Consider the following 15,000-nt stretch of genomic DNA (forward strand, 5'->3'; position numbering starts at 1 on the left):
GATCAAATAAATGAAACGAACTCGAGGGTAGTGATGTGTGTTTAATATATATCACTGTAATTTTTCAACTCAAGAGATGGTTTCTCTGTTTAAAAAAATGCGGAAAGTTTTTTTTTATGGACAATATTCCTTTATTTGTTTATCTATAAACAACCTGGCAATAAGAATTACAATAAGTTCATACTTAGGTTTTCCCCACAATTGTTACCGAAAAGGTTTAAGAAGTATTTCAGTATATTGTTCAAGAGTTTCAATGACTTTGCGACGTCTTGAAGACATAGTTTTCCTTGAAACGTATAGTTCCTTTTTAAAAGAGCTCTAATTTCAATTGCAACGAAAAGTTCTCACCTAAGGAGTACATTGAGCTCATATTCAAGCAAATAGGAGCCGGCTGCTGTATTGCCACCGCTTTCTCTCGTGATTTATCTCCTTTTTTCAAAAGTGTCGTCTCTACAAAAGTCATATCCTAGCTATTGCAAAACCTAATAAGAAATAAAGCTGTAAACGCACAGAAAGTCACGCCCATAGCAGGATTCAGACTCGCACTTCCTTTATCCCCTAGCCCCCAGCCGTAATTCTCTTTGAATGCATTAAAGCCTCGGACGCATAACGCAGCATTCTGCACAATCCATTACCTAATTTTAAACCGAGGACCACTAGGTACGACTTCACACACAGTTCTTTGCAAGAATCTCAACTCTGGTGTTAATGAGGCTAATATTGAACAAGGTACAGCTAATTATGTACTTGGAAATTTACTAAGAGATGTATGGTTTCCCAGACACAAAGTCAGGACATGTATGTATTCTAACTAAATTTTGGAGTTTTTGAATGGCTGTATTTCTTATATTACAGGCCTGATAAACATTTCAGGGAACCTTTTTTTCGACTATGTGGTTCTCGCGTTGTTTATCCAATGATACATTACTCGCACCCACTCCCCCCCCCCCCCCCCCCCTGGGTTTATTGCTCGTGTCTAAATTTGTACATCTAGTCACGACCAGTTTTCATTGATAGTTGCATTAGCGTCTGGCTAAAAGAATTATTTGACTTGCCAAAAAGCAAACAAACAAATCCGTATAACCTATGAGGGTAGACGGAGAAGGGGAAAAATCCTCTGCTTGATTGGTCAATTTTGATTTCATGCAGTAACCATGACAAAAGTGTTCCCTGCGTGTTGGAAGTTACTCACCATTTATTAGCGTTTCTACTTGCTTTCCCCCTGAAGCATTACTTCTACCGGCCACGTTAGTTGCATACAACCAAACTGTATAATTACTTCCTCGAGTCAGATTTCCTAAAATATAGTAATTACTCTTTGCCTGAAAAGTAACTTCGATGGATGTGGAGTCTCCTTGCTTCTTTATTCTTAACACATATCCCGTAATTGGCGTAGTTTGCTTAGTGGTTGGAACATTCCATTCCACTTTGATGGCGTTGTGAGTTACATCGATATGGGTGATTATTGGTGGACTTGGCGGGCCTATAGCAGAAACAACACAAGGCGACCTTTGAAATACCGTAAATCCTCTATTAATGCCCAGGGCGCTTAATAGATACAGGGGGCTCATTTTACGGGAGGGGGCTTATTCAATTTAGCAAAAAAGATGATATCAGTTCTCCATAAAGAACCAGAATGCAAAGTGGGAAAGCTCAAGTAAAAGCCGTTGGAGATCATACAGCCGAGGATGAAAAACAAATCAGAACTTTTGGCTGGTGAATAAACCATCCCTGATCAGTCCACACAAAGTTTTACAGTCGCAATAGACCCCTGACAGTCGTAATTGATTTACACAGTCCTATCATTTACAGTGAATAATAATAAGAGGGAGGGGATGGGTAGCTTAAACGAGAGGGGGGCTTATTATATTAGAGAGAGGGGCCTAATATGGTAGCAGTTACTCCATCATGAATAAGTATAGTCAGAACCAAATAAGCAGACTTAACTATTGAACTAATCGGAGGCATTTTTATCACTCTTTATACTTAGTCATATCTAATGAGTTTTCCTTAACTCAAAAATGTTCCTTTTTGCTTATGGCCATTTTAAAAGAAATGAGGGTCAGGCAAGGCTACTTCGATTAGGTTGACGGATGAGAAAAATACACACAAAAAATAAAAATATATATTTTATTGTGCAAAAGTAGGATCGTTTTGAAGAAACAGCGTTATTCTGACAATATGATTCTAGCCAAGTTTAATTGCAATTATTAACCATACTTACTTATCGGTTTAAGTATAAATACTTTGCTGTCTTTACCAATGCCATTATATGCTGTACAAGTGTAGTTTGAAAAATCAGAATCTGCCAACGGAATAATCGTCAAAACACTTGTGTTGGTAGAAGTTTCAGACTGTTCAGCCGGCAGCTTCTCGTCAGCTCTTGTCCATGAAAAGTTAGCAGCAGGATCCCCCATTGCTGAGCATGTTAAGTTGGTGGGATTACCTTTCCATGACAGAATAGTGTTCGTGGAAGGAGTGTTGACCCTTGGGGCATCTGCAACAGTTTTTTGGTTAAAATAGCATTAAGTACGCTGAGTTAGAAGTAATGATAATAATAATTATAATGTTTTTCTTATTACGAGCAATATTATTATTATCATTATCAGCATTATTATTATTATTATTATTATTATTATTATTATCGTCATTGAACATATCTTCGATTGGATGGTTTGCTGGAGTCTTCCTTTGATATCACGTCACACTAAACGACACGTGACGCCAGTCTCCGCCAACCACTCTTCCTTGTTTTTAGAGATCATAGCTCCCAATGCACCAATTAAGATTGGCGCCACAATTACTCTGCGCAATTATCATCATTATTGTGAAGTATTTTGATATGATCTGCCAGTCATAGAAGTAAACTCAAATGAGAAGAAAAAAGCACACAAGCATAGCTCATGCATCCTCGTTATTAAAGAGACCCGTTAGGATTTTGTCCACATGCCTGGGTGTTTTCCTGCTCTGATCTTTTGACTTTACTCGAACTTGAATTCATGCTTAGCTCGCTTCAGGATACTTTTAATTTTTGGAACACCCTTGGCTTGGCTTTGTCAGGTGGTCGTGTTTGGGCGGTAGATCAAAGCTGACCTTGGCTTTTTAAAGCTGGATTAGGTTTCTGTTTCGGGTTGTTAATCAGCGTTTTAGTTTTTTCATTGATTTGTAGCTTCTTAACGATTGCAGCAGCTAAGGTTCAGGGACACGGTCAACTGACCCAAGCTTTGGTTACAAAACCACTGATATTTGGCTTTTAAGCAAGTAGGAATTTAGGTGGAGTTATAAGTAATTACTTAGAGCTAGATGTTAACAGTAGAAGTTATTACACTGAGAAGAATAAAGAGGTGAAGACGATCGAAGATGTTAAAAAGACCTTCGGTACGTTCTAGTTTAGCGAGCGAGTTTCTCCAAACCTTCACATTATTACTCATTATTTTAGCGACGTTTCGTCTCTAGCAACAATGACATCTTAATAGTTTACTCAATCGTTGCCTTTTAATAAAAATAACTTGCACTTACATTGCACTCGCACGAGCACCTCCATGCTGCTGACATTACCGTGGGGATAATAAGCACAACAGGAATATACTCCGGCATCATTTTTTGACAGATTCTCGATGGAGAAATAACTTTTTTCTTGTCCAGGCATTAGTTGTCCATTTTTCATCCACCTTATATTTGGAGTTGTTCCTTCCTCGGTTTCACAAGCGAAGAGAAGTCTTTCATTTTCTTTATAGGACCCTTTATTTTGCTTGTTTCCGTTTTTTATTATTCGAGGACGCACTGTCAAGACAAAGTGACATAAAACGAAGATGGACGGCTTTCTTAATAGATGATCTCTGACTTACACATCGCTTTATGCTATATGGTTTAAAAACTAATGTAGAGTCAACAACTTCTAGTCCAATTGAGAGCTAGTGTACGTTTCCGAAAATGAAAAAAGCTTATCAGTCTTAAAGGTTAAAAATATACAGCTGCTTTTTATATCTTGATTTGATTAAAAAGTACCTATCTCTTTCTATCGCTTCTGCCCATTCCCTTTTGGTTGAGTGACTGACTCACATTTGATCCTCGCTCTGGTTAATTGATTTATTTTGTCTTTTTATAGGGTTTCCTGGGGTGCCTAATCTACGTTAAATTAAATGAAATCTGCACTCTAATGGATCATCGTTACTCTTATGCCGAGGACCACGGCCGTTGTCAAGGCCATTGTTTGATACTTTTTAAGAAATGAATGTTCAGTCTTGGTGGCTGAAGGCAAGCCTGTTCTAGTTTGCTTTACACTAATTCACAAGTCTGGACAAAGTATTGTGCTATAATATAATACTAATACTTATTAGTGAGTGTACCCCGTTCGTTACTAATACTCCCTCCACGCAAACTGTATTTAATACATTTTAAATGCAGGATTAGAGAAGAGAAGGTGTCGTCATTAATCGTCACCAAATCGTTTGCTATAAATCTTCGCAAAGTGATTGCCTCAACTGTCGTCCGTTCGTGTTAGTGATTGGTGTTCCCTGTGGGTGTAATATAATCATGTAGGTGTAATATAATAATGCGTAATGTCGGTTTATAAATTCATACTGAACACAAAAGCTTCTTCTCTTCGACTAATTATCGCAAGAGCTAAGGGAAGTTTAAGAAAAAGATAAGCTCGCAGGATTCTTACTTTAATTTATATCCTTACCGTGTACATCAAGAAAAACTCGACTGTCCAAGTCCATCTCTTTATTTGTGAACCCGACGCGTAATTCGTAGTCTCCCTCATCGTTTGTATTGACTTTAAAAAGTTTGAAAATATATCTTTCAACGGGATATTTTTCCTGCTCATTCCTCCTCACCTTGGACACCAGCAAACGTTCGGCATATTCCGGAATTGTGGTATTTACATTGTCCTGAAATTTCCACAGGATTCGCGGCTTAGTCTGCGGATTTGACCTTTTGCTAAATTGGACAATTTTTACATCCCCACCATTAGCAATACCAGTATCGTACTGGTATTCCCATTCAAATTCAGCTATCTGTCCAACTATACCAACTCTTGCTAAAGGAACATGTAAAAATGCTGATCCTTTTCCATCCAACGATGATTTCTGCGGAAGAAGGTGTTTTTCGGTTATGCATTTTGACTACATTTGCTCACTGTTAGTTTTTTGTTGTTCGTAAATTGTCACATTGGTAATTGCTGCAAAGGAAAACATTTGCAATACAGGGGCGCCTGACATGAGTATTGTTGAGCATACTGAAACACAGCAATGCTTAGAACAATAATGTACACAAACTATTCTGAAGAAACGAACCGGGTTACTTCTCATGTTATGGATTTCATGAACGCAAAACGCTGGATCCGCCAGAGTTATGTATAAATGAAATAACTCGCTAAAATGCAGGTTCGTGCGTTCCGCGCATGATCGTGTTACATTGGTTATGCTGATTATCAACCGAGAAAAATTATTTAGTTTTTTTTTAAGTGTAAAGCCTTCTTCCTCTTAAACCCTCTGGAATAGTGCTTTGTTCAATAAAATGTAACTGTAAAGAGAGTTTTCAAGGTTAGGATAGGTTATAGCTAATGTTTAGGTCCTGTATTTCCCTCTTTTCTTCTATAACATTGTTTACGTTGTTTGTAAATTGTCAGTAAATTGCTTTCCTTTCATTTACGGAATTCAGCTGCATTAGCAATTTCTCCTTAAATTGGCAGGTCGTCGTCTTAGGCTTGACAAATTACATAAGTCTCCGGGCGCGTGTCTTTGAGTCTAATAATACTGTTAGGTCCGCCTAGGCCAAATGTCAAACTTTTCATGAGACGAACCAAACTTGGTGAGTTAAGTTCATGAAAAGATCAACGTCTGGCTCAGTTAAGTTCGTCTGAATGAGATGGTTATACGTTTGGATCGTCCAACGCGTTCAATCCGTCTGCTTCTGACAGAGAGAACGTCTGAAGATCCTCTCTGAGACAAACGTCGATCTTCATTTGCGATAAAGTAAACTAACAAATTTAAAATTTGTACGATAATGTAATTTAGCCTTTTTAGGAGAAAATTTATTAAAATTGCTTTTTGGTCTGATTCAGTTGAGTGGTTCGACACGTACAAAGTTCGACGTCTGATGACCCAAACAGACGATCTTAACTTAACTTGGGTCGACGCAAATTAGAGTTTGGTTCATCTAATGAAAACTTTGATGTTTGGCCTAGGCCTAAGTCTAGCCTGCGTAGCAGGTGCTGGTAAAATATCACTCCAAATTTTTGCCTAAACATTTTTTCAATTTCCCTCGGGACTTTGGACAATCGTCCGCCGAAAAATTGGAGACAACGCTTATACATAATTTTGGAGACGCAGAGCAAAGAGTATTCTGTTTTTTTTTTTTTAAAGGGCCTAAGTAAGATAATAAGTTTAACACAATGGAAGATGATATGTAAACCAAGGACAAAGTTGAACCACAACAACTTAACACATAGGATTTTTTTTCTAGCCATGTAATAACATTGCGAAGAAATATCGCGAAAAAACTTTATCTCACTCTCTTAATTAATTATAACTTTTCTAATAAACATATTAACGTAAGGTGGCTCTTAGAAAGGTAACTGCCGCAATGAAATCCTAAGCATATCAATAGAGCTGTTTGTGCATAGATTCTGATTCACAGACTTGGAAAATTTCATAATAACTTAAAGACATCTCTTACCTCGACAACTAAAGACATCTTGGAATCTCTAGTTTGTCCAAAACCACCAACACCAAGCTGACACCCATATGTTTTGCTGTCAGAGAGTCTTGCGTTGACCAAGCGGAACGCGGCATATGATCTGGAAATGTTCCCCACCCAAAAGACTCGACCCACATAGCTTGGGTGTTTTTTACTCAGTTCAGGATTCACAACGGCTCCACGACTTTGCGTTACCGTAATAAAGAACGAACTTGTATAGCCTTTTTCCCAAAGACCAAAAACAATCTCCCTTAAACTGTCACTGGATTGAAGAGAAAAATCCCACTCGAGGGTGAGGCTTGATCCTTCTGCTACTGTTGCGCTTGGTTTTCTTGCAGTTATGGATGTCTGAGCTAGAGCTGTGATGCAAGAAAAATGTTTATAAACTGGCTTCGGTTAGCTTTCTTTAAGACTGATATCTACGCACAATTTTTAAAGTCGACCCTACCCTAGCCTCCTCCGCAGGCAACTCCGAGTACACCGACCGTGAGGAGTCTGTGGAGGAGAAAAGGAGAAGAAAAATGTGGTGGAGTTACCTGCCAAAAATCGAAGAGTGTGAACCCGTCCTTCACCCTTGTGCACCAGTGACTGGGTCCGGGGTCCCCTGGGGCCCAGTCCCCTAAAAAAATTTTCTGTAATTCTAACATTCCGACGTGGAGACAAGCGAGCGCGCTGTAAGGACTGCAATCTTGCTTTTATGCACTGTTTACTCGAAATTTTTATAGTGTTTGCTATTCCGTTTTCCATGTTTGCTGTCTGAATCTAGATTCTCTCGTTTTTCATTCAGACGTTTGCTTCGCTAGGTTTCTACTTTTCTTAAAAGTTACTTGTCAATGATTTCATTTAACTTACAAGTTTGAATAAACAACACGACCTATCATGCAGCCGTCGGTTATCATCGTTTTTCATTTCTTTGTTAATTATAATATCAGTTTTAATTTCCTGCCTTCTATCATTCGAATTCAATTTAATCGGCCATAAGATTCGTATCTTTGAATGTGACTCTTTGAAAAGCCTACATACGGCGCAGAATTGATCCTGCTCAACTAAATTAACTTAATCATTTTCCGACTGAGTAAATCTCTACCACGAAATTTTTTGCGGCTTTCTCAAGTTTGCTAATTCTTTTACCCTTCTTTGACACAAAAAAAGGATAACTATTTGCCTGCCAAGACACATAAGTCTTTTTTATAATGAAGAAAGCTTCATTTTTGATAATATAAGCTAAAGGTTTGAATCCAGGAGTCATTTCATAAGTAGGTTGAATATGATCGCCCGGGTGAACGTAGTCCTGGATAGAATAAATTTGCAGTGGATTTGAATTTCGGCGAAAAAACGGCATTCTTGTCGCGACTGGTCCAGGACCCCGACAGATCGAAGTGACCAGCCTTCACTCCCTTCTATGAAAGGAGTAACAGTAGTTACGCAATAAAGCCAAAAAAACAGTAAACGACAATCAAACACCAAAATGCAGTGGAATACATTGCAGGTAAGTCTTTTTTTATTCATTTCATTTAAGAAAAAGTAAGGCTTAGCGTTATTTAGCGTTCGCAGATCTCAGTAATATATTTCTCATACAAAGTCTCTTATATTTTCAACGGTCGCCTGTAACGCGACACCGGTGCGTCACCTATGGTATGTAAATTACATTACACCCTTCCCTCGTAACGTGAGTTTGGGCCGCCTGTGCTTTTACCAATTTCACAGTTTTTTGTTTATTGCTGTCATAGTAATATCGATTTGACTTAAAATTAAATTTTCACAAATTTCAATCCATAGGCAACTGCAGGTGAAAATTTTATAGCGATCAGACAAGGAAAAAACCACTTTTAAGGCGATTGAAAAATATCGGTATGGCCTCTGAAAAACTGTATCGAAACGCCTTAAAACCCTATAGCAGTTACGGCTTTCACCGATTGATCAAAGATTCACCCTCATCGAGATAAAGATGAACGGTCTATTTTTAGGTGCCGACTATTTTGTTTTTCCGGCGAAATGGTGACATGAATATTTTTTAAGTAAAGCCTTTAATTCCTTCAATTCAACTTCGTTGTTTACTGATAGGCCCTGGCGAGCCTTATACACCGTCGTGATTTGCAGTGGGTTTTAAAGGGACTGTGTCACGATTGTGCGCATGTGTGAGCTGTGACAGTAGCTGATTGTCTTTGAACCAATCGGAAGCGAGTAAGCTGCACGCGAGGAAATTTACATAATTTAAGATTCATTGTTCGCGAAGTGGGAGTCTTCCGGACGTTTATGTTCGATTTTATATATATCCCCATAATTCATATTTATCCTCTGGTATTCCGCAGATAAATGTTGCAGATGATAAGAATAAGATTAACAACCCTGTCCTGCTTTGAAACAAACATTTACCTACGTGTATTTTTAAGTACCCACGCTAGAAAACCAGTCTCCGAATAGGATGAGGCAAACGTTTTGCTTAAAATGCCAGCTAAATGCGCGCTATGATAAAATAAGCCATGCCATGCGGTCGGCTAGCTCAGTCGATTGATACCGGCTGAAAATCGTAGCATTGTTTGAAAGCAATACTTAGCGCTTCATCATAAAACGCTTTCATTGCAATAGTAGCCACATAACGTATAAGTATAAAGATTATTGTAAAAGAACAACGCAAAAAAAAGGAATAAACAGGAGCCCATAACTATGGCATAAATTTCAACTGCTTATCAGCAAATTAAAAAATTCGTTCCGAGTCGTTGAGTTGCGTGTTCCGCAAAACAAACGTTATCGATTCAACACATAAAGAAGCCAGATGTTAAACGGAACCATATATTCAGGGAACAATTTATTTTTAAAAGATCAATTCTTAAACATCTACGCCCATACAGAAAAGATACAAGGAACATTCCCAGTGAACTACATCAGTAAAGATCGCGCGGCCTGTTGTCAGTAGTTTCTACTGTACAACTACGGATCAGAGTCATAAATCGAATGCCTGTTAAAACGTTTCATGTTCGATGGTTTGTCTCCTCAAACCTCACACGCTTTTTAAATCCTCTTTACATATTTATCGTGGAAAAATATCCGTCAAAGGTAGATAGTTGACTGGAGAACCTTGATAGACAGAAATGAAAGCCAGATGACCACATTAAAGGCCACATTTGATCCGTTTGTAGGAACACTGACAACAACGAACTTGGCTTCGTACGGTTCTCCCCAATGACTTCAAATTTTCTCGACAATGCTTGCACAAAAGTACAAAATATGGCGTTTAAAACTTCCCAAATGGACCAAATAGCTCTTGAATACTGATATTATGGCTCTCTCGGGTCGATGGAAGAGGATTTCTTCACCAAACGCCAATCTTGAAAAACTGTTCGCCGGAGAGAAATCAAGTTGCCGCACCTGCGCAGAAGCGTGTCACAGTCCCTTTAAAGGGGCCGTGTCATTTTGGTAGTGGTAGTTCATCTTGCCTATTTTATATTAGACTTCCTTATTCGCAAAGGAACTTAGCGTTAGTGACGAAATTACTAGTAAATCACAGCAAAATCACAGCTTCATGTCAAAGAAATGCATTATATCAAACATTACAGACATAAAAAAACAAAACAAAAAGAAAAGTGTTAGGCAATAGGTTTTCAAAGCCACAGTGTATTGCAATCCGTTTTAATCTTCCTTAATAGCGGAGCTCCCGCGCGCGCGAAGCGCGCAGCGGAGCACCATGGGTAAGAAAATTTGGTAAACTATCCATCCGAGAAAATTTGGTTATGACGTAGCGTACGCCCACCCGTACACACACTTCATGTAAGCCGATGTCAAATGTCACAATAGATCTTGCACAACTTGACTAGCCTCTTAGTTATGTAAGCCATCCGTATGAGTACGGTTAGATTGACAGCTGTCAAAATCAGACATCCGCTGACAATTATCACATGACCGTCTTGCGGGCTCAGACAAAAGACCAGTCGTTTTGCCCCTTTATATAAGCTAATATAATATGTCACTCCTACCAATTCAACATAAAAACGAAACTACGCCGGGCAAGGCTGTCAGTTGGCTGACAGTCGTTTAAAGTTACACTAGCAAGCCAAATTAAGGTCAATTGACAGCTGTCAAAATGGGACATGTGCAGACCACTATCAGAAAACTAATAACGTGGGCTCAGGCTCGCTCAGGTACACGATCTGGCATTTTCACTACATGTCTGTTAATTCGAATATTCGCCATTCTAATGGAGGTTAATTGACAGCTGTCAAACTAGAGTATACGCTGACCATCATCACCTGAGTGGATCGCAGGCTCATTTTTCTATCCATTGAGGTCATGTAGTGTTTAAAGTTTTGCGCTGATATTTTATTTGATCACGGGCTCAATTCGAAACCCCATAGCTTTATAGAAAATCTATCCATCGTAGAAAATTCGGCAATCACGTGACCGTACACCGACCACCCGACCTTCCGTCCGTCCGCACCACAGGCATACCAATGTTTAATCTCACGCTTACTAGCTAGTTTGGAAGCCTGCAACCTGATATTGTACATCCATGTTTTGATTAATTGACAGCTATCAAAATAGTGTTTCTGATGACCAGTATCGCCTGACCGTATCGCGGGCTCAGGTATCGATCCTCTGAGTTCGAGTAATTCTTTGAAGGTATCCGCTGACAAATTGCTACTTTTCAAATAATCGCAGGCCCAAGTTCAATTTTTTTAAAATGCATATGAAATAAGTCGTGTTTCATGAGCCGCGCTTTTAAAATGTTGATTTCGAACTGACCTCGGACGCGAAAATTCAACCGGCTTTTACATTTCCATGCAGGGAAAGCAATCGCTTTTGACTTTTCTCACTGTCACGCGTTGATCACGCTCTACGTCCAATTTTTATGTTCTGATTGGTCAAAATTTGACAGGTGAGTTTATGCGGAAAATTTATGCAGCGTCTGGAAACTTGCTTACTGATAGCTGGAGCTGACAGAGTTTTGTGTCATCTTGTGATGTTTTAAACTGTCTTTTTCTACTTGGTGTACAAAATGAAATACAGCTGCTATCAAGATTGTTCTGTAATTCGTGGCTGGTTTGTTTATTGCGCTTTTTGTTGACAAATGCACCGCTTGTCAAAGTCATTGGAAATCCGATTTCGGATGGCATCGTTTTCAAAAGTGAGCTTACTCACTTGCCCTTGCTTGAGGCGTAAGAGGGTTGAAAAGTCTCAAGCGATTCTGGAACACTTGATGACCTTCAGAAGCAGCATCTCGACTGGTAAGCCTGAGCAATTATTGTCTTTGATGTGTCTTTTATTTTTTCGGTTTCCTGAAGTCGAGCGTATGGTTTATGCGGCTTAAGTTTATACACGAGCAATGATCTAACCTACAATAGTATCAGGTTTAAAAAGCCTTTAGACATTTTTTGACCCGCAAATTCAAAGAAAAGGTTCCGAAGATTATTTAGTTATGATTTTGGCTGTAAACAGAAAGCTCTGAGCGATTTTCTTACCTCGAGTTCATCTTGAAAAAGAGCGAACACCGGGAAGCCGGCTTAAAACACAAATAAGCTTATGCTTACCTGACTCATGATTTTCTGAGACACTTTACTCTCAATACTTCTCTTCGTGAATGAAAATTATTGTCTCTGTACATGTTTCACCGAATTAAATTTATTTTATTGATTGTTAGTAGTCCCTCTCGCAATTTTCATCGCTGCACCGGTTGTTTCCAGTCGAACATAAACATCGCATGTAGGAATACTCAAAACGCCGCGCGTAAATATCACTCGCTTTTAAAGATTACACATGACAAAATCATACACAGTTGAATGAATAAAAGGAAATAAAACCTAAACATAACAATATCTATCATGTTGAAGCGTAAATGGTAACTCTATTGATCGTACTGCTAATTTGGTGCCTGTCAAAAGTGAGAACCCGCGCGTCCGGCTGGCCGAAAAGTGATTTTGGGAAATTTTTTTTATCGTTTTCATTAAAAGCCCAAAATTATTACCCTGCATATCACATAGGACAAGATTTTTCTAACAGAAAAGTCCCGGCATTATAGAATTCTCTTCATGAAAACGCTTTATAATTCAATGCTATAATTTGTTGTGCAAAGGAAGCGCGTGCTTTGATCGTCGTGGATATTGAATGAGTGCAAATTCTCTTGCAAAATTGTGAAAAAACTGAAGAATTATAGGTTTAAACAGGGCAAAAAAGAACAAATTCTGTCCGAGGTCTGTATGATAAAAAAGGGCCTTATAGTACTGTTTACCTGAGACGTGATGAGAAAAAGTATGTTTAAAAGGCTGGTTTACACGCCACCAGATTCGTCGCCAAGATGTACTAGTAAACTAAACTTGTCGAACACAAAAAATCCGGTCTGATTTTTTATTTTGGCCTCTCTTTTAGACAGAGGAATGCAACGTGTAAATTGGCTGCCACCAAGGACTATCGTGGCGCATGTGTTTCTTAAAACTATATTTCGGGGTTGTCCAGTTATCCATAGTCTCTCTAACGGAGCAATGTTGGAGAGACTGGTGAATGCCACATTATGATGCAACAGCTAATGCAAATACAATACACGAATAGGTCTATTTGTTTTCCAGGCCTAATCTACTGTGATCAAACATGACTGCTATTTTTCGGTGCACAAATAAGACTATTTAATAACTCGATGTAAAATTTGTTTCACTCTTAGTCGGTCAAATTCTGATTTTTCTGTAAAATCACTCAGCTTTTGCCTCAAAAGTCAGATGAATATGCCCTGATCTGTGGATTACAAGTTTATTGTTTGATTTAAATTATGAATTTATTAACGGGAGCTTCGCTTTTAGCCCTGGCTAAATCTATATATTTTATACAGTCCACCGGTGCCTTGTTTTGTGTTTGCTGTGTTATCTATACCTTCTTTTAATGTTTTGAGCGGTAGTTATTTCAGTTACTTTAAAGTTTCACCAGTTTGGTAGCAGTTTCCACTGTTTGAATTTTGATGAATTTCGTAATACAGCTCCTTTAAATAGAGGATATTACACGGTGACGCGAAGATATGAATTTTATTTTCTCGTGGCAACAACAATATTTTACTCACTCGCTGCGCTCGTTCGTAAAATATTGTTTTGCCACTCGAAAATAAAATTCATATCTTCAAGCCGCAGTGTAATGTTCTTTTTATTATATAGACATGCTGATGACGGGCGTTTTTGATGATTTTCCGAAGATTTCCGACCACCTTCCGAAGATTTCCGAAGATTTTCCAAAATTGTTCGAAGGCCAGACGAACGTTCCCGAACATTTTCCGAGAATTTCCGAAAATTTCCGAAGATGTCCGAAGATTTCCGAAGATTTTCGAAGACTTTCGAGGAAGACCCGAAGATGTTTCGATGATACACCAACGAATTCAAGTACAATTTAAGAGACAAACTTGATATCAATGAAATCATCGATAAACTCACGTGTGAGATTATGGAAAATAAACCACTCGGGTCCCGGATGTAGTTTTTATGAATTTTACGAGTGGTATATTTTCCAGTAAAACACTCGTGTCTATATAATAATACTAAATACATCACACTGATGATAAAAGTATTAAAATATTGCAGCAGGACTGTAGGCACATTTCTTGAGCCGGTAAACCAAAATTACGTCCAGTACATTTGGGCTTTAAAATGTATTTGAAAAAAGCGTTTTGCTGTGAATGCAATCTATGAACATAACAGTCCTTAATTTTGGTGTTAAGTCAGACTAAAGTGAAGCCTGTCTTATAAAGTGCCCACCCGCAGGGAATGCTCTCGTGTCTGCCCTTGTGTCCGCCTAATACTCAGTCATTCAAATGAATGGTGGAAACGTTTGGAATCCTCGTAGAGGCTATGAGGGTATAGTTTTGCATTATTATTATTTTTTTAAAATTAAAATGAACCAATCGATGAAACTAATTTAACTGTAAGTTGAACATTAAGAGATCAAATTCTGAGTAAAACACGCCCTATACAAACAAAACAAAATGAAAAAATAGTATTGATCTCTAATCGGATTTATTTATTTTATTTATTTATTTATTTATTAAGGCTTCCTGTTCGTTTATATATTTCCTATTTCTTTTATCCTTGCGTATTTGAAAGTAGGGCCCCACTTGAAAAAGAGTCCGTGAGTCCGCTAGCGCTGTCCATTGCGTTTTACAGAGGTCATTCGAAACACGAAACAAGACGCACGAGTGCGTGAACCTAGCCTGAATGTCATCCGATTACTTCGAGTCGTTATTACTCCCTCAGTAACGTCTGAATCGACCGGCCGTTAATGCCGTCCAGTGACGTCACTACTCCTTGACCTTTGCTTTAATTCATGCAA

The 15,000-nt window shown here is 38.5% G+C and overlaps 2 protein-coding genes across 2 annotated transcripts in view; both read right to left on the bottom strand.

Annotated features, from left to right (window-relative positions):
* LOC140950282 (uncharacterized) overlaps positions 1–3,743 on the bottom strand; it is a 17,498-nt gene extending 13,755 nt beyond the window's left edge. Inside the window, exons 1-3 of the mRNA XM_073399502.1 lie at positions 3,520–3,743; positions 2,225–2,497; positions 1,193–1,483 (exon numbers count right to left, since the gene is read on the bottom strand). Coding sequence (XP_073255603.1) covers positions 1,193–1,483; positions 2,225–2,497; positions 3,520–3,667 — 712 coding nt within the window. The 5' untranslated portion in view covers positions 3,668–3,743. The remainder of the gene's footprint in view (positions 1–1,192; positions 1,484–2,224; positions 2,498–3,519) is intronic.
* A 927-nt stretch (positions 3,744–4,670) lies between these two features.
* Positions 4,671–15,000, bottom strand: part of LOC140949658 (uncharacterized) — a 34,772-nt gene continuing 24,442 nt past the window's right edge. The window contains exons 2-3 of the mRNA XM_073398807.1: positions 6,685–7,064; positions 4,671–5,093 (exon numbers count right to left, since the gene is read on the bottom strand). Of these exons, the coding sequence (XP_073254908.1) occupies positions 4,671–5,093; positions 6,685–7,064 (803 nt within the window). The remainder of the gene's footprint in view (positions 5,094–6,684; positions 7,065–15,000) is intronic.

The sequence above is a fragment of the Porites lutea genome, chromosome 10, assembly GCF_958299795.1.
Source record: "Porites lutea chromosome 10, jaPorLute2.1, whole genome shotgun sequence".
NCBI classification, from domain to species: Eukaryota; Metazoa; Cnidaria; class Anthozoa; order Scleractinia; family Poritidae; genus Porites; species Porites lutea.